The sequence below is a fragment of the Bombus pascuorum genome, chromosome 2 (assembly GCF_905332965.1).
Source record: "Bombus pascuorum chromosome 2, iyBomPasc1.1, whole genome shotgun sequence".
In the NCBI taxonomy this organism is placed as follows: domain Eukaryota; kingdom Metazoa; phylum Arthropoda; class Insecta; order Hymenoptera; family Apidae; genus Bombus; species Bombus pascuorum.
Genome location: NC_083489.1, coordinates 11,663,986 through 11,688,568, shown reverse-complemented (window position 1 = coordinate 11,688,568; position 24,583 = coordinate 11,663,986). Strand labels below are relative to the sequence as shown.

General features: G+C 33.2%; 4 protein-coding genes and 1 long non-coding RNA gene across 9 annotated transcripts in view; 2 read left to right on the top strand and 3 right to left on the bottom strand.

The window, feature by feature from the left end:
- Positions 1-287: 287 nt before the first annotated feature.
- LOC132916503 (tubulin delta chain-like) lies at positions 288-2,078 on the bottom strand. Its single transcript, XM_060976568.1, has one exon. It carries the CDS (start codon positions 1,768-1,770, stop codon positions 433-435), a length of 1,338 nt encoding a protein of 445 aa, XP_060832551.1. The 5' UTR covers positions 1,771-2,078; the 3' UTR covers positions 288-432.
- A 1,379-nt stretch (positions 2,079-3,457) lies between these two features.
- Positions 3,458-8,521, top strand: LOC132916501 (peptidoglycan-recognition protein LC-like). The gene is made up of 5 exons (XM_060976567.1): positions 3,458-3,807; positions 3,884-4,532; positions 5,629-6,214; positions 7,402-7,560; positions 7,721-8,521. The coding sequence occupies exons 3-5, from the start codon at positions 5,638-5,640 to the stop codon at positions 8,236-8,238; spliced, it is 1,254 nt and encodes a 417-aa protein (XP_060832550.1). The 5' UTR covers positions 3,458-3,807; positions 3,884-4,532; positions 5,629-5,637; the 3' UTR covers positions 8,239-8,521.
- Positions 4,401-5,033, bottom strand: LOC132916502 (uncharacterized). The gene is made up of 2 exons (XR_009660109.1): positions 4,960-5,033; positions 4,401-4,841 (listed from the first exon to the last, which is right to left on the bottom strand). It is a non-coding gene; the product is annotated as an uncharacterized LOC132916502 (long non-coding RNA).
- A 144-nt stretch (positions 8,522-8,665) lies between the features above and the next one.
- Positions 8,666-18,157, top strand: LOC132916500 (transcription initiation factor TFIID subunit 4). 3 transcript variants are annotated; one of them, XM_060976566.1, is made up of 10 exons: positions 8,666-10,439; positions 10,610-10,825; positions 12,288-12,404; positions 12,517-12,849; positions 13,657-13,812; positions 14,307-14,572; positions 14,655-14,821; positions 14,912-15,042; positions 15,147-15,329; positions 15,406-18,157. In XM_060976566.1, exons 1-10 carry the CDS (start codon positions 9,459-9,461, stop codon positions 15,682-15,684), a joined length of 2,829 nt encoding a protein of 942 aa, XP_060832549.1. In that variant the 5' UTR covers positions 8,666-9,458; the 3' UTR covers positions 15,685-18,157. The 3 variants fall into 3 exon arrangements, with proteins under 3 accessions (XP_060832549.1, XP_060832548.1, XP_060832547.1); XM_060976565.1 differs by having other exon boundaries at positions 10,610-10,888; positions 13,660-13,812; XM_060976564.1 differs by having other exon boundaries at positions 10,610-10,888.
- A 2,507-nt stretch (positions 18,158-20,664) lies between these two features.
- Positions 20,665-24,583, bottom strand: part of LOC132916499 (BTB/POZ domain-containing protein Tiwaz) — a 40,304-nt gene continuing 36,385 nt past the window's right edge. For all 3 annotated transcript variants that reach the window (XM_060976560.1, XM_060976563.1, XM_060976562.1), the window contains exons 4-5: positions 23,907-24,112; positions 20,665-22,827 (exon numbers count right to left, since the gene is read on the bottom strand). In XM_060976560.1, the coding sequence (XP_060832543.1) occupies positions 22,319-22,827; positions 23,907-24,112 (715 nt within the window). In that variant the 3' untranslated portion in view covers positions 20,665-22,318. The remainder of the gene's footprint in view (positions 22,828-23,906; positions 24,113-24,583) is intronic.

Below are 24,583 nucleotides of genomic sequence, written 5' to 3'. Positions count from 1 at the left end.
ACATTATAAAAGGGATGTGTAGTACAAAGATGCTCATTTACTTTCTTCCACTCTTTCCAAGTTAAACTGAAAACCATTCTTGGTTTGTTAAATACGTCTCGTCTTCTGTATGTCAAAATTTCTTTTTATCTTTTTTTACTACATTTATTGTTTTGTCTTTGTCATCGTTGCATTTTAGACGTAGACATCTATTATACCTACATAATATGCAATATACAACGTCGCAAGTTGGTCGATTTTCTTGTGACGTCATAGTTACCCTTCCATACGTGTTTTTGACTCCTACGTACACAATATTTGAATTCGTCACGAAAAATAGCTTGGTTTTGTGATACAAGTAAAAATTTATGTACACAAAGAATGTTGTAAAAAGTTTATAATTGACTTTTTATTTATTACATTTCAATTATGAAAACTAATTATGATTTATTATTACTTTGCATGAGGAACCAATTCTTTATAGTCTTTTACAACATTTTCAAGCACTGCGAATGCTTGTAAAAAATCATCTTCTTCTAAACCAAATTGTTTATATTGATGTAAAAATGCAGAATGAACATAAGACTTCCAAGCTTTGTTTAAAAGTGCATCCAAAGAATAAGAAATTTGGAAATTATTGGTTATCAATGCAAGAAATTTATCATGGTTTAAGAATTTTCGGTTTTGATGCAAATGAGTGAACCAATTGATTGTATTCCAGTCTGCATATAAATGTTTTTCTTTAAATATGTCAGTTACTATAGGATCTTGTTCTGATGCTATTCCACGAGTTATCAAAATGTTTGATATTGAGCAAGCATATGTATGATGTGCGATGTTGCTTAATGAATTAGATGGTACTTTTAATTCAACATTAGTTAACTGTGAATTGAAGTTTGATATTCTAAGCGTTTGCTTTAAATGATGTATATATGAATTCCAATTATACACAGGTTCATAGTTTGCGAATGTTGCAGGTATATGTGGGCTACTCTTGATTGTTGCTATTTTATATGAAGGGTGACATGCTATCTGTGATAATAATGAATTTATGTTATGGTTTATACAATCTACTGGTTGAAATACAGCTAGTAGCTTTTCTGAAATAACCTTATTCATATCTTGTAAATTTGTAGGTGATTTCTTCAATAAATTGGTACATATATTATATATCTGTTCATTCTCAATTAAAATATTGATATCACTTTCACTGTAAAGTTTTGCTAAAGTCAATAGTGTATTATAGTTTTGAGTACATACTTCTCCAAATGAAAATGGTAATATTGATGTGTTAACAATAGATTTCTTACTATATTCTTTACGCAATAGTTTTGTAATATAACTTCCAATGCCAGATCCGGTTCCACCTGCAGAACTTAATAACAAAAGAAATCCATCAAAATGATCTAATTTTTCAATTTCTTGTCTGACACAATTCAATATCACATCGCTTAATTCATATCCTTTTATCATATAACCAAATGCCCAATTATTTGCACAACCTCCTCCAGCTTGACAAATTACATTCTTTGTTGAATATGTCCATGAATTACTTTTATCGTTATAAATTTTACTTATTACCTTTTGCTCAGTATCAATAAGAACTGCTCTTGCCAAACGTTCATTATTTTTAGATATACCATTAAACCATTTATTAAATGTGTCTTCTGAATATTGATAATTAGCCTTATATGATACACCTGTATTTGCACATTCCAAATCAGATGATACTTCTGAGAATAATGTATGTCCTAGTTGATTTCCACATTGCCCAAATTGTATGGTAAGCATTATTAAGATATATCATTTACACAAGTTATAAAAGTAGTTCATTATATTATCAAAACAGGAAAATACATCTTGCTTGTTACATTCGACTGAAGCGTATGTAATACATGAAAATACATATAAATGTGATTTGATTGAAATGATTTGTATTTAAAGATACAAGATACAGTCATAAAGAAAAGTAAATTAGGTATTAATATTTATACACAGTATAATATTTTTTTATCGAGCAAATATATACTTGTTAAGAAAAAGATTCATTTCGAATGATTACATAAGTTGTTTTGAAGGTTCATTGACAAAAAAACAAATTTAAGTTGGATTATAGGTAGGACTGCTACATGATCAGTCAAAGGTAATATTAGTAAATAGTTTAATAACTCACCGCGAGATCACGCAATCATAACGCGCGATGAAATTGTTAAAAATAGCAATAAGGTTTGTAAATTGTTGGTTGTAATGTCTTCAAAAATATTATATTTTATTTTATTTATTATTTATTGTACATAGTCCTCGTTTATTGGTTTAAAATGAACTTCCGGTTTTATATTTTTTCTCTTATTTGCAAATTTACCTCTTACACTTTCGCCCTCTTCATTCATCTTTTTCATTTATATCATATGCATTCTGTTTACGGACTATAAATATCATATTATATTTAAGGGTATATATATATATATATATATATAATTAGAATGTTTTTGTACATTAGTACAAGATATATTCGAAAATATCTGTATACGATATAAAAATAAATTACAGAAAATTTTCATTGTATGTGAATAAATTAATATCTTCGTAATTCAAAATATACTACGTATATGAGAATAGATAAGCATACAATAAATATTATTAAATATTATTTAAGCCTTATTTTATATAAAGACGCTGTTGAAAAGTTTACGACCAATATTATAATTACTAGGTATAATGTATTATTTCTAAAGACGGACATGTGTCATTAGTGATTGTCTTGAATATTAGTTATTTTTATTAAAGATGAAAAATTTTTTTTTTATAACATACGGTTATCGCAAATGCTCCAAGAATATGCTATTCAAATCAACTTTACAAAGAAATCAATAATGATTACCCTGCTTATATAAAATAATTAAATCTTTTTAACAAAATTATAGAAGATGTTTTTAATGTATTTAACGTGATTAATGTTTTGATATCAACGTAAGGTAAAGTTTAACATTAACGAAAACCAGTAATGTAGATGTCTTTAACGGAAGAAAGATTTACAGTAAAACGTTATGTAACTAAATTTATTTTGTCTCATATGTTTCAAACATTTTTTTTAGTTACTTAATACCTTGAACTAATAACAAGATTATACATATATATATTTAAATTTTATGTATAATGAAAGATTCTTTGAAACATGCAAACATATTGCATATTTCGGCAGATAATCTTCAAAACATGAGTGTTTTTTATCAACTGCTATGCTACATATGTATACATGTATAATCGAAGCGTTAACTACTTAGATAACATGAGACTTAAGTGTCAAATAAGAGGATACATAAAAGTTAAGTAGGAAATTATTATAATAGATTGCGTGTAATATTATAATATAAACTCGTGTGTTAATTCATAAAAAAATAAACAAGTACAATCTAACAGTAGGTATGTAATAATCTATATTACTCTGATTTCAAGCATCATTATCATGCAAACAACATGTGAAATGGGAAAACGCAGTGGGATAAGTTCATTGCTATTATCATATCGTATCTAACTTTACAAAAATAAATATTGCTAGCAGCAAGTTGCACGGTTGAACTCTGCATTTCAGTGACTTACAATTCGACGAGATGTAAGACTAGAATTTCCAGTTGTACACGATGAAAAAAAAGACGGAGAGAGGGATCGCAAACAATTTTGCAGCTTGGTCGACAAATCATCGACAGTTCGTCATGACGACAAATCACGGATAGATAATACCGACGCTGGACAATCCTATTTAATCAGTTCGCTTTAGTTTTCATTGATTGAGACCTCGTGTCTTATCGTAAAGAGATTCGTGAAACAGTGAAAGTGCTGCTTAACTGATAATGATGAATTGGGCGTGAACATTTCACCAGCTTCTTTTTAAATCTTCCTTTAGCTTCATTTTAATATACGCCAGTGACGTATCGAAGATTTCCTTCTCCAACCGTGTGTGCTAACGACTGTCACGTCCTTCGTGAAACTCGCTGAACGTCACAAAGCAGTGACGTAGAGTTGTGAAACGACGTGAGACGAAGCGAAGACAGTGAACGAAGCGATAGGATGTTAATATTAGTCGAGTCGTTTACAAATTTCAGCGACGCGTCGGATTACGTCTAATTTTTTTTTATGTGACATACATTTTTACGGGGTGTGAAAACACGAGTTTAACTGTGTCGAAGTTCCAGCTGCGACCTTCGGAGGCGCGTGGTATCACCGGCAATAGTGTCCGACAGTACAGAATCATTATAAGATTAACATTTACTTTATGAACGTGTTTTCATAATTATATAAATTTTATATATATATATATATATATATATATATATATATATATTATATGTATCGCGTGTGTAAATGTACAGTGAGTGGCATGCACAAAGTATTTGAAAACCGTACAATTTTTGAGAGCTCCGTTCATCGATATCTTCCTCTAGAGCAGCGTTGATGAAAATTCAACTATAAAGACGCCATGTTAAAAGCTGATAATAATAATTAGAGGCGCGGACAAAGTGACTGTGGTCAATGGAAACGATGATCTGTGCGAGGTAATTCCATTATGATTCACTTGATACATACTTGAAACTAAAATTACTTTAATCATTCTTCGTCATTGTTAACTTTTCTGCATAATTATTATTGTTATTATCAAATTTTTTGTCTTCTTTATCTTTCTTATTAAAATTTTCCTTGTAAAAGTTTTCCCTTTGACATCTTCCGATTCTTTAGTTTTGTCATGTTCAGTATTTTATGATTGCGTAAATTTTATAGTATACATTGATCTTCGCCCCATTAGTGCGATTAACGCCACTCCAAATACATATTACGATAAGCCATTATTAGCTAGTCATAACTAACTAAAAAATTGAAAAATTAGGATAATAACATAATTTGTTCGTTTTGTTATTAAATTTGTTCAATAAATGGAAAAGAATGGAGCAAATGTAAATATAAATATTTTAAGCTATTCGGTACCTCAAAAATGACTTTGATGATCTAAGTTGTAGGCTATTATGTAAATTGATCATAGATTAGTAACTTTCTAAATATGTATCTATTCTACAAGTGATTAACGATAATGTTTGCTTGAAATGTCTTAGGAATAGAAATGTGTTAGGAAAACAAAGGATATAATATCCTACAAAAGATTTTATGAAAGATTATCCAGTCATTTACAGCATATACGTATTGTTTGTCAAATGATATGTCTAATGTTCTGGAATTTACAAGTATAGATTGGTCAGAATGTATGTATATGATTATATGCAACTTAGCGTATTTATTGTTACTGGGATACATTGGTCGAAGTATAAGACTGAATCAAATCTCAGTGTAAACTTGAGCATGTATAATTATTAAATTCTATTACATACATATCTTTATCGCTAATCTCTTTTATTATTCTTATTTCATTGTCAAACTCAAATTCTTTATTAATCATATTGTATGAACTTATCATCTATCAGACGTGTTCTTCATTCTTGGTTGAAGATTCCTCATTAAGAAAATAGTTTCATTTGCATATTTAAACTACTTACATTCATAGTGTACAATAACGTAATTAAAATGTATGATAAGTAATTACATTTTTTCGTCAGCATACAAATTTTGTAACGTGTTAAACGTTACTTTTTCTTTCTGCAGTGTGTTGGTATGGTGACATTGGTGCAACAGCATCGACAAACGGACGAAAACCAATATTTAAAAGATTCAAATCAAATAAGCAACGCCTCCATTGAAAATCGCGATAACGAAAACTGTGGAGGTGAGATAGTGCATTCTTCTATTGATACCGTGGTTAACGTCACCGGAAATGGCAGTCTTGCCGGTTCCTCTACGCAGTGCAGTAACATAGAAGATGACAGTGAGGATGATGAAACGGATATCGATGAAGGAGATTGGGTACCAGACTTACCCGTGCCGGCAGTGTTTAAGCAACATCAAGAAGTGACCACCGTCGATGGCAATGTGGTGCTTCCAAATGCAGATGTTTCAAATTTTGGTGATGTGCGCGTGAAGAATTCGAGTAACGTGCATCTTGGTAACAAAACCTTCTATAAAGGTCCAGTAACAATAAAGCAGTTCGTTTACACGAACCCGACTTCAATACAGGAACCCAATACGGCGAAGAGCGATAATGTTCAAGCATCGAATGCAAATACCTCTGATTTGTCGACTACCAAAGGAGCTTCGACTGCGATCTTATCACAAAATCCTGATCTCCGTAACGGTAATTTTTTTTAGTAGTCTTTTCTCGATAGGTGCTGTGCGTGTTTAGGTTTCTGTGGATGTTTTTATGGCAATCTGTAAAAATGAGCGTAACAGAAATAGAATCTATTAGGTTTAGCTACATATAAGTTTCATTGGCTAGCTATTGAATCTAAATTTTCTCCATTTTTTATGATGGATTAATTTTGAATGCACTGATCCTAAATGCAGACGAGCCACTTTTGTCTGCGCGATATTGTTGCAATCATATGTCTTTCTTTGTTTCCTTAACCAAGAACAACGGAGACAGACATATGATCGCAGCAATATTGCGCAGATTAAAGTCGCTCGTTTGCATCGTACCTGATACCGTGATTGTCTTCATTTTCTGGAAACTATTTATAGATAGTTGATTATTTGAAATAGCCTTATTTTAAATATAACGGAATGATGCAAAAATAAAAGGTGTTCTTATTTATGTATTTTATCTTATACTAAACACTTTTTTAATGTTTTCTCTACAAATGTTGGATTGATTAACTTTTTATGTGTAAATAAAATTTCTTTTATCGTAAATGCGTAGACCTTTTGTCGTTAATTATGCAATTTTATCATTGCACAGTTATTAAATGGGAATGACACAAACGACAGGAAATAATGATATTTTAAAATCTGTGTTAGGAAATTGATAAAATAAGGGGGAATTCCAAGAATTAGCAGAGACAGCTACGAACGATTTCGCAGACCATATTTTTTTCTACACAGTATATAGGTACTTCGATCTAGTTCCATCTCTGTACTTTGGGTTTAAAACCCTATTGTTGCTGTTATTACGCTAACAAAATAATGAATAAACCAAAGTCGTATATTTGTTTTTATGTCAGAATAAAAAGGTATGTGCAGCTTATAATAGATATAATCTTAATTGATGTTAATATATATAATATGCAATTTTTGATTCGCACGGTATTTGCATTTTTATATTTTTATTTTATTTAAAAATATGTTTATTCTGACATAGATTGACCGAGAACAGTGAGTGCTATGAAATTAGAACAAAAAACGCTGGTGACAGATGTAAGAAATTTTTAAGAAAGGATTAAAACGTATAAAATAAATATTATCAAAATCATCTGTATAAATATATTGCTAATAATATTAGTAATGTAATGATTTCTTTCGTCTAATAATACTTTTATGTTATTTTAGTAACAAAATGGTTGTGGACCTGGCGATGCGCAGCGTTTTTGTGTTTACTAGCTTTGCTTCTTATAATTGTCGTTGTCATTGCGAATGTATACCTCACGCGCAATTCTACTACTACAACATCTGTAGGTTTTCCGCAAATTCCAGATTCTGGACTCGGAGGTAATATTCATAATTTTCTTAATCATCATATTTCGTTAATTTTTGTTATATTTGTCGCTCAATTTGTAGTTTAACGATAACTGAAAATGTCTGAAGAATTAATATATCTGTTGCTTGTCAACGAATTGTTTGTAACTAAATTATATTAATTAAATTACAGATAAAGTAAAAAATGTTCGTTTCATTGAACGAAGTGAATGGGGTGCTCAACCACCTACGAAAGATTTAACAAAGATGAAACTTCCGGTACCGTACGTGATTATTAGTCATACGGTAACTGAATTTTGTAAAACACAAGCGCAATGTACATTTCACGTTCGAAATATACAAACATATCACATAGAATCTAGACAATGGTCGGATATCGCTTATAACTTTCTTGTTGGTGGCGATGGATATGTATACGTTGGTCGCAGTTGGGATTTTATGGGCGCTCATTCCTTTGGATTCAATAATATTAGCATAGGTATTTCTTTTATCGGAACATTCAACACTGTAATACCATCTAAAAGTCAACTGTACGCTGCGCAACGACTTATCGAATTGGGCATTGAAAATGGTAAAATTGCGCCGGATTATAAATTATTAGGACACCGACAAGTTTCGCGGACTTTGAGTCCGGGAGATGCATTATACAGTGTCATCCAAACTTGGCCCCATTGGTCACCATCGCCATAAAAAAATCTTTCTTTTTGTACAATACGATATATCAGTGATATTTCAAATGTATTCAATTATATATTCTTATGGTCCGAAATACAGATGGACATTTGTATAAATTTCGAACAATTAAATTCTGTTTGTATTTATATCTTCGTGTAGCAATTTAGTATGTATGTTACTTTATTAATAAAATTTGAACTATGACATTTTATATAAATTTATTGTAAATTAATCTGCAGATATTTAAATATATCTGATAAAATGTTAAATAAAGTATGAAACTATAAAGGTGATATAAGGATCTTTTTCGATTAGGATAAGATATTTAAGAAATGTCATATTTTTCACTGTTAATGCTGATATCCGTATAATTTTTTATGCAGATTATTTCAAGTATATTACAGAAAATAATAAATAAATAATAATACATACTGTGAGAACAAGGAATTGCGTAAAAAGATACAAAAGAAATAATCATATCAAGTTTTTTGTTTCAAATACTAACTTTTTGGAGGGATTTATTCTACAATTCATTATTACATTAAATAAATAATATAAGATAGATTGTACCGCCAAAAATTGAGATAGCAATTATATTTTAATTCTTCATTGTCAGAGGGCGTTAGAATCGTCTTCAGCGTAAATCGTTAAGTCTTATTTACAAATTCGATGTGTTTTAATTGAGAAAGTTTGCGGAACGCGGGAAGGATACAGATGCTTATAAAATGATTGATTATGGAACACATATTGTTTAAGGCAACTGTTACTAACAGTAACAGCATCCTTAAAGGAAGTAAATGTACAGAGCTCTCAGGGATTGAACATTTTTATACATGTTTATAATTTTTCGATTTATATATCAATATAATGTTGTTAAAAATGCGAACCGCGTACGATTTTATAGTTTCGAAGATAGCCATTTTGGCGGGTGACGTGTTTGCATGCCGAGTATTGACAGCCATAACATAAATGATCGACGTTGCATGTAATATGGCGATAATTGCTTTTCCGATGTAGAAGAAGTAAAGAACATGGTAATTCGTTGTTGAGTTAAGAAAGGATTGATAGAATTTTTCACAATGGTGAGAAACAACGATGAATTTGAGATTGGTGGAAAGTAAACAGAAGAAAGGCCGCGTATAATTTTCAACTATGGTGGGGGGGGCAATGCACCATGGGAACCATTTGCGACAGGCGCATGCGTAGATCAGTTTACAGTTGGAGCTTGGAAGAAAATGGCGTCAGCTAAGTTTCTGGAGGAAGCTCTGAGCACGGACGTCGATGAATCTGCAGTGAACGCAATAGTAGGCTCCCTTGAAACACAACTAGTAACATCGACGCCTGCTGTTTCTGGTCATCAAGTCAGTTCTGCATCAGTTAGCCAGCAGAATCATCAAGTGAACAGTGGTATTTCCAACGGGGGCACCATCACCGCGGTACAACCACAGAAACATGGGGTTTCAAACGGCGGCGGTGTTACTACAGTAAATAGTCTGATGAATCAAGAAGTTACGAAGCCTATTACCACGAGTACTCTTCTCCCTGTAAACGTGGTTACCTCAAACACAGTGGCGCCACAGGTTACTACACAACAGCAGCAACAGCATACACAGTCAGCAGTCCCTTCTGCTGCTTATATCAATCAAGTTACTACAAACCAGGCGACCAGCAATCAAACGACAAATATACCAAGCCTTACCAAAACACATGAACCTGTCAAAATAATTTATCCTACCGTTGGTCAAGTAATAGCGACCACAGGGGTGGCTACTGCAAATAATAAACTTTCTTTTCCTGCACAAACTGTTGGACAATTAGCCAATGGTACTTTGGGAATAACTTCACAGGCAGTGTTACAGACACCATCAAATGTTGTTTCTAATGTTGGTTCTGTTAGTGAAACAGGCAGTCAAACAGTTGCTAGTGTAAATAAGCCGACAGGTACAGCTTTGGTGTTAAAGACTAGTGCAGCACCAAGTGGCATGGTTTCTGTTCCGATGTCTGTTCCTGTTTCTGTGGCTGGCAATGCAGTCAGCACAGCACTACAGGGTAAAGCTGGAGTTACATCTACGATAGTACCCAGCAATGTGCAAATTCTTAACGTTAATGCAATGCGTCCTGGCACACCGGTGACAGGACAACAAGCAGGCAAGCAAGTTCCATCTAGAGTACTGATTGGTCAACACATGATTGGAACAAGACCTGGAACTTCAGGGGTAAGATATTTGTAGTTTATAAATCAATTTTGATTTTATTATTTTATTATCAAGAATAATGTGTGATATTGTATCGAAAAATATTTTTTTATAAATTTTTGCTTCTATTATGTATGCGTTAATGTCCTTATTGTTTTAATTGTTTTAAAATTAAAAAAAAATTTTTTTAGATAACATTGCAAACATTACATGGTCTTCAACCTGGAACGCAGGGTCATATACTATTAAAAACAGAAACTGGACAGTTTCAATTACTAAGGGTAGGGCCACCTCCAACAGCAGGTACACCTGGTGGTACTGCAGTTACACCAAATAGTATAGCAGGAAATGCAGTGGTTGCTGCACCATCTCCGGGCACTACCTATCGCTTAGCCTCAGTGCCGGCCGTAAGTAGGCTGAATACACAGTTCAATGGCCCACCACTCGCCACGTTAAGAAAATCTATTCAGGTGACGCATTCTTATACCTCTTACAAGACTCGATGTAGTGCAGTAGTAGATTTTTAGTTTGTGCCATTAGTTGGAATGGTGTTATTGGTAAGGCTATGTATTATGTTTATATTCTTTCATTCTATCTTTGTGTTATTTCGATCATATGAAATTTTCTTTAAAATATAATTAGGTGTATAAATATCACTGATATATGCAAAAAAGAATTTATATTTACATATTATATTATTGATTTAAGGATTTATGAAAATATCCAATCGTCATAAAACAGAAGTTTTATGTAGTATACAGAAAATTTTATTTTCGTATTGGCTTATTTGCTGGGGTGCCTCTTTATTGTAGACTTTCTACATTTTTAAAAAATGCAATTATTTTATTAAATTCAATGCTGTTATCATGCGTATAGATATTGCATGTTATACTGGTTAAGGGTATCATAGAGTAATTCATTTTTGAAATTTTGGAAAGCAAAGAAATTTATATATTTATTGCAATTATTTTTAACAGAACAGTGACACTTTCTTCATATTTATATAAATTTTTTTTTTCATTGAAACGGAATTCATATTTACACAACTTTAGAAATTATTTCCAAATAGTAATTTATATTCAAGGCATTATAAAAATTATTAGTTGAAAAAGATAAATATGAGGTTAACATTCTTGATTCTTCATGTATTTATTTTCTGCTAGAATTTCATATATAAAAAATTGTATTTTAATAAGTTGATTCATAAAGTATTAGTTCCTTATAAAATATTTCTTCTGCAAACATGTACAGTACTTATGTATATAAATTAAAATTAAGTATATTATGTACAGCTTAATAAAAAGCAATTAAAGAATAACATAGTAAAAGAAATTACGAGTCTGTACAAGGTACAAGTGCGTCTTTAATACATAATATCATTAAACTTATTGTATCAAATCACAATATATGTATTTATTGACATCTGATTTCTTGAAATAATAAAAATAATGGAGAAAATCATAAAAATGTAGATTTTGTGTTTGAGGAATCCGAAGTTCAGCATGCATATAGAGGACATATGTAGATTATAATTGTAGAAATAGAAAAAGGAAAATGTGATGCTACGAATATTTTTATAAATTTAAAAATAAAAGCATGTTCTATATATAAAATTATTATTCATATCATAAATTTGCTGTTTATATTTTATTTTTAGCAATGCTGCAAAATGCTTCTAAATAATTTGAATGACATTGCAGTTTTGTAATTCATATAGAATTTTATAGAAGTTACAAATTCATAAATATCATTTAAAGAAAAATGTACATATTCATTAATTTTTTAAACATAGAATTATCAAATAAAAGTTTATTTTCTTTGTTTAATTTTAAATATAGAAAATCTTATAGTATCTGTTTATCTGTACAGACTGCGGCTGCAACTATTACAACAACAACTACAACTCCAGCAACAGTAACTGCTGCTGCTTCAAGTACTCCTACTCCACCTGTTACTACTGTTCAAACAGTTCAGACATCTACACCAGTATGTATTATATACAATTACTAAAAAGAAATGTGTATATTGGTTGTTAAATGCAACCAATAATTTTGCTTATAGTATACTAAGTTTGTTATGGTGTCTTTTTTAATTTTAGCGTCAAGCTACAGATAATACCAAAGAAAAGTGCCGTAAATTTTTAGCAAACTTGCTAGAGTTGTCTAGTCGTGAACCTAAAGCGGTGGAACGAAATGTTCGGACTTTAATACAAGAGTTAATTGATACTAAAGTTGAACCTGAAGAGTTCTGTGATAGGCTTGAACGATTATTAAATGCATCACCACAACCATGTCTGATTGGATTTCTCAAGAAAAGTTTGCCACTTTTACGTCAATCTCTCGTTACAAAAGAATTGGTCATAGAGGGAATAAAACCCCCTCCAGCCAATGTTGTTTTTCCTGTAACATCTACCACTCCTGTAGTAACACAGGTAAAGTCTCGTATAAATTTACAAACAGTTCGTAGAAATTGTTCATGAATAAATACATAGTCTACATATAATGTTATTGTGTGTTTACATTTATATGTGTATATCAGTGCTGTATAAGTACTACTTGCGAATAAAGTGGATTCTTCCCATTCTCGTATATTGCCTTCTGCTTTTAGACTCAAATAAGAAAAGAAAAAAATCACATGTCAGACTTGTTGATATCTTTCTAAACTTTCTTCCTTTTATAACGATAACGCGTGAGGACGAATAAAATCGCGTAAGATACCTTCATGGACAGCACTGATCTATGTTGATATTTCAGAGTTTCAAGTCGTATCACTGAGAGAGATTGTTGTTGAGATTTGTACAAGATACATATTTTGCAGTTTCTGGAAAATATGGCGATAAAAGATGATTTTTAATATCTAAAGTTTTTTTATGGCAGGTTATTTATAAATTAAACTTGGAAAGTAGTTTTATGTTTAAAAATTTTGTTCAAATGTAAAAAAGAGATATTAAAATTTTATCAGATAAAGTTGAACTGAAAAGCAGATGAAACCACGGAGACTAAAAATCTGTAATTACCTCCCATCTCAGTTGAAATATAATTTATATGAAATACATAATAAATTTAGTATCTATCAATAGATTAGTGTATTTTTATGTACAGTATTGATGAATTTGTTATTGAATCTAATTGATAGTAATTCTCAATTTGGTTATACTAATTAATACTATAATAATAGTAATCATATATATATAATAATACTAATAATACTAATTAATGTATTTTATAATATAATGTAGCAGAATCAGCTTCGACCAACTCTTGCTGTAACAGCTACAACAATTCCTGTAACAGCAGTTACTCCAACTACACAAGTAAGAGTAATGAATCCATTACCTACACTACCTGCTACAACTACAGTCCCACGACCTGCTCAGCCAGTTCAACAAAGGCTGGTAAGATATAAGAAGAGGTTTAATTTTGTTACATTAGAATATATTATTTGAATTGTAAATATATTGCTGTATATATAAGCTCTGTAATTTAATTTCCGTAATAGAAACAAATTAATGCTCTGATTCTTGGTTGTTAATGATTGGTGTACTACTTGCTTGCGATTATACATTTTTATAAAATATCTTTTTATTTGTTGTCTTTTTTTAGACTTATGTAAATGACCGGTTGGATATCATTACACATTTAGAGGACGACGAAAAAATAGATTCTAAAATAAATATATATTCAAAACTATATTATATAAATATAAACCGTATATATATATTCAAAACAAGAAATATAAAAATTATATTTTCATGTATTTGTATCCAAATGTCGTCTGCTATCTGTGTAGGTACGATCCGAAAAATTCAACTGGCCATTTATATGTTAAAATTAGGTTATATTCCTTAATATTAGATTGAAGTAAATTATAAAGTACTTATTGTTTTAGATACGACCTGTCGCAACAGCAGTTCGTAATGCTGCTGCACCATATACTGTGAAATCAACAGCGGCGATAACTGGGATTCGACCTACTGTGCCTACAGTTCAAAAACCACCTATTGCTACAACTGTTGTTAAAACAGTTCCAACCATAGCGCAAGGCAAAACAGTCAACACAGCCACTACTGTTAATAAAGCCATAGTGCCTTCTTTTGTTCCAAAGCCAGTTACTAAAGAAAAAGAAAAAAAGACATTTTCGTCTGCAGGATATACGTAAGCAACGATTTTTCATTGTTTGTCATATTGTTTCGTAATGTTTATTCATTATATATGTACGCTTATTTTGCTTAAATAGGGGAGATGACGATATCAATGATGTCGCAGCTATGGGTGGTGTTAATCTCGCCGAAGAATCGCAAAGGATTCTTGGTTCTACAGAATTTGTTGGAACACAAATCAGATCCTGTAAAGATGAAGTATTCTTACATATTACACCATTACAGCAAAGAATAAAACAAATCGGTAGTTACCTCTGTCAATTGTTTGATGTGAATACGTGACATAGTACATATAATATATGTGACATAGATATGATATAAACTTATTTTTTAGTTTCCAATTATGGATTAGAAGAACCTAATCAAGAAGTTGCGGCGTTAATATCTCACGCTGCACAAGAAAGGTTAAAAAATTTAATAGAAAAATTAGCAGTGATAGCAGAACATAGAGCCGATTTGATAAAGGTGAAGTTTACAGATTATAATAAATTGAATGAGGATTCAATTTTATATCATAATTGTTAATCAAATTGAGTATTTCTAGCATAAATAATGTATAATGGTTACAGGTGGACCCACGTTACGAAGTAACACAGGATGTTAGGGCACAATTAAAATTTTTAGAAGATTTGGATAAAGTGGAACGTAGAAGACACGAAGAACAAGAGAGAGAAATACTTCTACGTGCAGCAAAAAGTCGTGCAAAAACAGAAGATCCAGAACAAGCCAAGTTAAAGGCAAAAGCTAAAGAGGTACTTTCACAAATATATAGATTTGGAAAAAAATATAGCGTAAGAAGAATTAATTAGCATCCGAAATTTCATGTAGATGCAACGTGCGGAAATGGAGGAATTAAGGCAAAGGGAAGCAAACTTGACAGCTTTGAGAGCAATTGGTCCGCGTAAAAAGCCTAGACTTGACATAGGGGTGTCTGTCAATAGTCCTGGCAGTAATTCTGGCTTGAACGCTTCAGCGACTGGGATTAATAGACAAATGCCAATGAAACCACGTTTAAAGAAAGTGAATTTCAGAGACTTATTGTTCCTTCTTGAACAAGAAAAAGAAACGTGTAGGAGCACAATGCTATATAAATCATACTTGAAGTGATGTTCTATAAAGGGCAGGAACTTAAGTGACCCGCCCGATATCTGGCGCTCTATCTACATGGTCTTGTGTGAGCTGGCCTCAATGGACCTTGACGAATCATGTGACGTTAGTGTGCGTTGCATTGTACAGTGTTTCATAAGTTACATACAATGAAATTTATTACGAATCACGTCGGGATTCCATATACATCCAAGATAAGATTATTTCTACCGTGTCGATAGGCTTCCCTATTTGTAAATGACTGAAGATTTTTTAAATGTAATATAATAGATTGTTCTTTATTTTTCAACACAAAATTGCATCATTGGAAAGAGCAATGTGTATGAGCACATGCCTGATGATCAGTCTTGGATAGTCTCTTTATAGGAAGGATGTTGTGTGGCCATATATAAGTGTTGTTATATGGTGAATCGAATGAATGTGTGTATATTGTCATTTATGTATATGCCTACTATATTGTAACACTTGACCTATACTTTTGGACACTGTAGCAACAGTATGAAGAGTGCGTGTTTTGTTAACATAATAAATCGTATTTTTGCAAACTGTAATGTAATAATATACTGTGAGCACACTGTCCAAAAAGTATGGAATAATTTGTACAATACCTTACATATAAAATACTAAATAGTGATAATTTCAATGTTGGTACAACAGAATATAGCTACTCTCCATAATAAGATGGAATTGTTATCAGTATATTATGTTGTAATCTACATTTTCAGTGTTTATAAAAGAATTAGCTGTTACGTTTTTTATTAAAGAAATATTTACAAAAATAAGAATTACGGATATTTCTTCGATTGATGTTAATTTAATCATTTATATTTCCTCTTCGGAATTAGTGCAGTTTTTGCTAATCTTCAGAGAAAAATATGCTTTATATAATCGATTGAAAAAAAAAGCGTGTACCTGATTTATAATGTAAAAAAATTTGCTGCAGATGTACGTGTGCCTATTATCGAACAGAATATTTAGAAAGATATCAATCTTTCCTAACTTGCTCATCACATGAGCGTCTTACACTACACGTGCCCGAAATAGATACTTGTGCAACATTAAAAAAATATAAAAAAAAGAAATTACTGTATATGTCTCATATTCAGAACCATCGATACATACATGTATCCATATACGCATGTATTATTCATTACGTACAGATTTGCTTTTAAGTATAATATCAGTTTAGATTTTCCATGGTAACCTTCGTTGTAAACAGGTTCTTAATCTTGAATGATTTATGTTTATTTTTGTAGATTTACGTACGAAACATAGATTGAATTCTTGTCTTAAATATAAACATAAATACTATACATTGATGCCGATATCAGAAATTATCGATTTTTATAAGTCGTAATATAAATTTGATATAAGTTTGTTGAGGCAATAATAGAAGTTTTTCTATTGTACTGCTGTAGTTTGGAGTTACAGAATGATACAATACGAGGTATACTATTTATCTTTTTTAGCAAATCGCGTGAGATGGTTATTTCAGATTATCCGAGTACAAACAGAAATTATAATAAAAAGAAGTCTAAAGTATCCTGATAATCTGTATTAACTGTCAACTGCTCGATGATTTTCGTGCTTCCACATTTTTTGGAATGCACGATAACATTTCCTGATAGGCATTCGAAAAGGATGAAAAGTAAAATATATTGCAAAGGCACGTACACCTGTGAGTCTTCTAGTGTAAATAACGGGAGAATAAAAGCGAGTCTAACGTAACATTTCAGTTACAATTACGTGAACGTAATGCTTCAACGGTTCAATATCGATTTAAAATATAATACGCGCACAAGACTGATGAATTGCGTAAAAGATGTTAAGTTAAACTGAACTATTAACTTTGACTATCCATAGCGCTGATTAATTATGAGGTGGATCAGTACAAAAGGAGAAAGAAAAAGAAAAGAGGAAGAAATTATTTAAAGCGTAATAGGTGCAAGGATATATGATTGCAATATTGATCTCAGCTACATAATTCTATTTGTTATTGCGTGCACCAAGAAATGATTGCCTTTTTATATATAAATATATATAATAGCAATTGATATAAGTTTTTCATTGCGAAAGCGAGCGAGCGAGCGAGAGAGAGAGAGAGAGAGAGAGCTTATAATTAAAAAAAAGAAAAAAAAAACAAAACAGATCGTTGAAGCAACATTATTCGAGTAATAACATGTAAATAATTCGTTTTTTAGTAGCTATATACTTTTATCGGAAAAAGGCGCACATACAATTACTTGTACCATACATTTTGCCGCGCACTTCACAGTGTAAGAAATTTTTACTTAGCTGCGTGTTCCTCTTTAGAATGATTGCATCATTTTTTACGAGCTCGATGAAAAAAAAACGCAAATTTCCGAAGTTAGTTATATTATAACGTTCTCCTAACTGCCACTAGGTGGAAATATTAATATAAATATATAAATAGAGGAATGTAAAGAAACAAAAAAAAAAAAAAAAAACTAAAGGTACATAGCAGTTTTGGTACAGTATGATATTTTTACAATTGTAATTGGATAAATCGTAATCGAGAGATAATAAAACACAAGAATAAGTTTCACCAAAGAATAGCCCGAATTTTTTATTCTTAGGCTTCTAATTGTTTCTTTTTTTGTTATGTAAAAAAGGGAAATGATCTTTATGCAGGGTACATTGAGTTTTTTCGAGGAGCAATAACATTCTGTTCTTTCTTGTTATAATTCGGCTTGTAAATATATCTTCCGTGAAATTATAAAGTTCATAAAGTTTCGGGCTGTTAATGTATTTAAAACATTAAACGATTAAGATACTGGAAGTATAATTGAGTAAATATCATTTTTATTGTACCATTTTTGTTTTAATATATTCGTTTATATTTATGATAAATTTTTTTGATGGATGTATTTATATAGTAAATAATGTTTTTTTTTAAGTTCAATTAAACATTCCATCAGCAAAATTTCAGTAACCATTGAATAACTTATGTATGATTTTTATTTTTGTTTGTGAAATAAAACATATGTGGCAGAAAATCAATTTTTATTATCTCAGGGCTATTATCTCAGGGAATGTTCGGTACAAGATTCCATTTGAAGAAACTACCAAATGGTTGACCATTTGCACATCCGCTTCGTATCGTTGATGTTGTCGCGACCATAATTTCTTCTTCGTGACTAACCGCAATTCCATGAAATATATATATATATATATATGTACTTTAATTATCGTCGTTATTTAAGTACATAAAATTTGCACTAATCACACAATAAGATATTAAAAAGTAAAAAAATACCTTTACAGGAAGTAAATGAGTAAAATGTAAAAAAACAGAAGGAAATATACCGAAGTAGTTTGGGATGACAGATTAAAAACATATCATGATTTCATGGAATTGCGGTTATCGTGGTTAGTGGAGGATTGATATCGTGAAAAATATCGCTCGTTCAGCCTTCATGCAGACAATGGGTAGCGTTGCGTCCCGGCGTATTCTCGAATTTCAAGCCCGTCTTCCATGTTGACGCCAAAGGCTACTTCGCCTCGTGTCGTGTATTGAAGGACCTGGGACTGAGGCGGCCCCGAGGCGATCCAGAAATGGAATATAATCAAGCCGTTGCTCGACAGAGACGGAGAACGTTGGGGCGGGTGGTAAAATGTGCAATAGGTAGCATGAAGAGGAGAGGTAAGAGAGAGAGAGAGAGAGAGAGAGAGAGAGAAAGGCAGAAGAACGGAAGAAAGGTGGACAATCGAGGGACAGAGAAAAAGGAGTGGTGGTTATAAAGATATAGAAGAAACTGCGGAAAGGGACGAAAAAAAGTGGAGTTTTGGGGAAAAAGAGGAACAGGATTATAGAAAGGACAAAAGAGGAACGTAGAGAAATGAAGGGGAAAATACAGAGCAGAGAAAAGGGTAGGAGTTGTAGAAAAAAGAGGGGATTGTAAAGAAAATGACGGAAACAATAAGGTAGGACAGATGAAAAGATAAAGGAAGAAGGAAAACAGAACTGCGAACAGAAAGAGATAGGATGAGAGAGAGTTGGGTGAGAGGGTCGAAGCAGAGCGTTGGGCTCTCTACTCGGCAGGATCGAGGGATGACAGCCCGCGGCCTATACTACCCCCAGGCATCGCGGATATTGAGTTCACGGTAACCATGGAAACGGGGCCTGAGGCAATGACGTTTGTACGCTTTATCCCTTATTCCCGCGGTTACGTGATCAACGCTGTTCCGAGCTCTTTTGCTCTCTCCTGCTTCTCCGCCTCCGTTTCTTCTTCCTCTTGTTCTTTCTCCATGCGCTGCCCCCTTTTTCTCTTTGTCTAGCGCTACGAGGGATCTATTGTTAGGTGGATTTATAAATCTGGTTATTACCATTGTCTCTGTTCTTCGCTAGTTATTAGGGAAGGTTTTCTTTTAGATCGTTGGGAAGCTGGATGGTTCGCAAAATGATATGGCCAGTCGCCGTGTCTAAAACGAATAATAACGCGAACCGGCGATGCAATAATTTTTTACTGCTACCTTCTTTTTTTGTTTTTTATTGTCCGCGGCGTTCAAAAGTCATCGCATCGATTGAAAGTCATCAGAGCGAAAGGTCAGCGCGTGGGACGCTCGAGTTGCTCACAATCAGGTGGAAAAGTCGAAAGCAGATATCGCGTAACCAGTTTAGAGCCTATCGAATTTTTATACCGGAACGTTACGAAAACTGAATTGTCCGACTAATGGTTTTATCCCACCTGGTTGCTCCGTCAGATTTTATTTTTCCTCTCGAGAACTGACTAAACCCAGCAGTCCTCCTCGCCGCTGTTACGATTTTTCTCTCTCGTATCGCGAGGATAGATCGATATATCTCTCAAACAAGCGAACATTTAAGTAACATCCAGCTTCGCTCGTAATCGTTTCGTTAGTGAATTTAAAAATTTAATGCATCGATTGGTGAAAGGAACGGTGACTCGGGTGACGAGTTATTCGCGACTCGCGCGAAATAAACCACCATCGTTTTCACGGTTTCAAGTAATAAACATTTTATTAAATCAATCGAAACGATAGTTATCGTAGCAAGTGTCTTATCGAAGATTAGAAACTATTCTCCTTCTTTCAACGCGTTAATGATCGGGACAGTCGGTGAAGCGGATCAGAACTCGCGAGACTTTAGCGAAGAATTAAAAGAAACGATACGAAGAACTTGCTTTCTTTTCTTTTTTCCTTTTGTTAATTTTATTCGTTCGTCTCTCTCGTGGTAGAAGATCGCTTCTGTCTAGTTTATTTAATTAGAAACACAGCTTGAGTCGATGAGATCAACGCGAATTATTTCGTTGTCGAATGTTCCGCATTTAGATGTCGGTAGTTTTTATATATATATTTATATATCGATATAGATACACGTTTATTCGCGGTATTTACATTAATTAATATGGCATTTAAATACATATAGGTACACCTTATTAAATAAGAGCAAAGTAAGAAGCGGCACACCCGACGTACTTATATGCATAAGTGGGTCACGAGCGTGCGTGATGATACCGTTCGACGATACATAACCGCGAAGATTATATTTCTTAGCCCGATTTTCTTAAAGAATTGAAACGATTTTAACGGTAATTCTTATAATTATAAATTACACGCCGCACCAGTCGTAATTTCATTAACGTTATGCACAGTCGAACATCTGTAACGTAAAAACGCGTAGTAACTCAAGGCACTCGATTCATTAAACGTTCGGAATTATCGAATAAAATTCAGCGTAAATGAACTTCGATTTTATTCCAAATGATTTCCAAGAATACAACGACTGTTCTTGTTTGACTTCCCTCACGTAATTAAACTAAATTCCAACATCGATTTCATCAATTCGATACAAAAGTGTAAATACTCGTTACATTTGTCATACATTATCGTAACTGTAGTTGGAAATCTGGACAAAAATCGAAACCTTCTATCAAGAATATACATACCCTGCAAAACCTAATTATACATATATAATTGTCTCTTTCTACCCAGGTAATAGATTTTTCAACGCTATGATTAGAACCACAGCAGTGGTGCATATAATTAAACACCTATCAACGAAAGGAATCCCCGAAACTCGATATATATCACAGAATACAAGAATCGCAAAAGGAAATGAAATCTACGATTACATGGCTGCTTATCCAATTGTCAGAGTCAAAATCGGTCGATTTAACTCATTAAGGACCAAGCGATAATAGTTTATCATAACATCACAAATATTTAGGTTTCTTTAAATTTTATAAAATCGTAGAATCTAAGTGCAAAATCTGATGACGAAAAAAGTAATATACTAAACGAATTCGATAAATGTTGCGTTAACTCAACGTTGGTCCTTAATAAGGATAAAAGAATGAATTAAAATTCGTCGATTCAAAAAACATGGGGAATCGCTATACTACAAGAAAGTACAAACTGTTCCATCACCGACGGTCATCGTATTCCCTCGAACGAAGAATCAACGTACAGTTACGATATCTTATCTTCGCGCAACAGCTCGGACACGAAGGTGCTCCGTCCGCCAGAACAATCGGATCATCATCGTTCGTGACGCAGTCTTGAAGAGTTCTCCTGGACAGTTTCACTCGGGATCGTGGTCGCGAAGGCAACGAACCGTCCTCGAGCTAGTCTTCCGCTGATGAGCGGTGTTCCGTCAAGTGTTGATAGCCTGTCGAACGAATAGGTACTCCGAGAATTGTTGTCCTTCTACGCCGCCACCATTGCTGGCTACCACGCGGAATCCCGCGTTCAAAAGCCTGGTGATGGCCTGCACGGAGTTCAGTTTGCAGTAACCATTCAATGGAAACCGGATAACGTGACGAGCGTCCTGTTGATGCCAAGCAACGCCAGATCGAGCGTCGATTACCGCCTGGGTCGTTTCCGGAAACACCTCGTCCAGCAACGCGCGACCGCCAGACAGCATAACTCGTTCCCCCAGATCTGGGCTGACGTGAAGGGCGACGCACTCGAAGTTACAATTCCCTTCGTTGGCGCGGATTTTGTCAGAGTCTCGGTTACACGGTAGCGTTGTACATCCTGTGCCACGGTTGCCTAGTTGATTGGTTGGCGGTGGACTCGGGGACGAAGAAGACATCGTGGTAGTCGTCGTGGAACCGTTTTTTATACGCTCCTTTTTCATTTGCTCCAGCTGCCTGCACATAGCTGGAAAAATAATGTAGAGATGAGTTCGTTCGGAATTTGGAAGATGAGTGCATAGATATTTAAAGCGACGTGTCGTGAATACGATTATTTTGGTAGATTGTCTTTTAACTCTTTTCTTCGGCTATAGATAATTTTTTCTTTTATCAATTATTGCTAGGCAGACTGCAGATATTTATGCGAATTCAGATTTTTACGAATATAATTGAAAAATAGGATACAGACAAAGAATCTTTTTCATCTATTAGATGCAATAATAGGTAATATGTTATATATTTTTGCATATTGCATTTTCAAATTTCCTATAAATACATAAAAAATCCCCAGTCTATCAATAATAGAAACACGTTTCATCTGATTTTCGAGGAAGAAATAATGTAATAAAGATCGAGACAAGTTTTACCAGAAATAAACACGTTCGTTATTTAACTATTTGATAATACGTTAAAGTACAATGTTGAATGTGGTAGGATTGGGCAAGAATCTTAGGAAAAGATATTGTCTCCTTTCTGTTTACCTCGGTATCGAATTCTCGAATATTGATTAATATATTACTGCGCTTCTGTTTACCTTTTTCTCGATCGCACACACTGGAGACAAGGAGACGTGATCGTGATCGAACGATACCGTGAGCCGTTGGGATTTCACGAGTCCCGTGTGCTTTTGCCGTGGCTCTCGTTCATCAAGATATTACCCGTTTTAATGCATTATAATGCGATCTTTTAACGCTGCTGGTATTAGCGGTTAATGGCAGGAAAAATGATCTGAGAAGAGATTCTGCAATGCAGATAACATGATTTATCGTTGGTGAACCATGATCTCTCGTTCCCCTTTTCTCCTTCTTACAGAAGCCAAAGGAAGTTGTCCGTCCAAACCGCAAAGATTTTTATACGAGATTAAGTAATACCGGCTCTCTCGTCAATTTCAATACTTTCTTCTTGTTCGTATTTAACGGTACGCCTCTCCGTTGAGTAATTGACCGTTGAAAGGACCGTTTGAAAAGAATTAATCGCATGGAAATTAAAGGACTACGTATCACAGGACTACGACGATCAAAGATAAGACGAGAGAGTTTCTCTTACGCGCAATATCGAAGTATCGTGCTTCTTCTAAAAGTAGATCCAGATCGGCGAAATTGTCTGGTATTAGTAGACGGGAGTTTCTCATGAAATTTAGGATATGTCTGAACATGCCGCCATCCCTGTCGATGAAGTAATGTTGCTTCAGGGAGTCCAGTACGATGGGGATGCTGCCGTTGAATAATTTTGCTAGTCTTGACTCGGGATACCTGAAAGATACACGTTAGAAAAATATTTATTCTACTTTTAAAGTATCTTTCTTCGATAATCTACGGTTAACGTGCTTAAGATAACTTTTCCTTATATTAACTCTTTAAGCGATGAATGTCTTCTACAGATGACGTACGATGTATTATGTGTCATAACTAATGACTATTGCTGCAAGGACGTTTCACAAATACTTTGTTATTTATGTAAAAGGACGTGAAACAGATGAAATGTATCTTTTTTATTTCAAGCATATCAATGGTCTATAAAAATGAGATTTTGCCGAATACATACATTATCGATCAAAAATTTACAGTCATTTGTCGAATTGTATATATCTAGATACATATCATATTTCATGCTAATTTGTATTTTTAATTTAGAATTAATATCTGTCCAACTGTACCTAGGCGTAGCGAACCACACGCTAGAATTAATACTGTGAACATCAGTAATAGCATTTTCTTTTATTT

Coding starts and splice junctions, on each gene's coding strand:
- LOC132916503 (XM_060976568.1), bottom strand. CDS start 1,770: ATGCTTACCATACAATTTGGGCAATGTGGAAATCAACTAGGACATACA.
- LOC132916501 (XM_060976567.1), top strand. CDS start 5,638: ATGGTGACATTGGTGCAACAGCATCGACAAACGGACGAAAACCAATAT. Junction 6,215..7,401: donor AAATCCTGATCTCCGTAACG/GTAATTTTTTTT, acceptor ATGTTATTTTAG/TAACAAAATGGTTGTGGACC. Junction 7,561..7,720: donor TCCAGATTCTGGACTCGGAG/GTAATATTCATA, acceptor ATTAAATTACAG/ATAAAGTAAAAAATGTTCGT.
- LOC132916500 (XM_060976564.1), top strand. CDS start 9,459: ATGGCGTCAGCTAAGTTTCTGGAGGAAGCTCTGAGCACGGACGTCGAT. Junction 14,573..14,654: donor TTTTCGTCTGCAGGATATAC/GTAAGCAACGAT, acceptor TTGCTTAAATAG/GGGAGATGACGATATCAATG. Junction 15,330..15,405: donor TAAAGGCAAAAGCTAAAGAG/GTACTTTCACAA, acceptor AATTTCATGTAG/ATGCAACGTGCGGAAATGGA.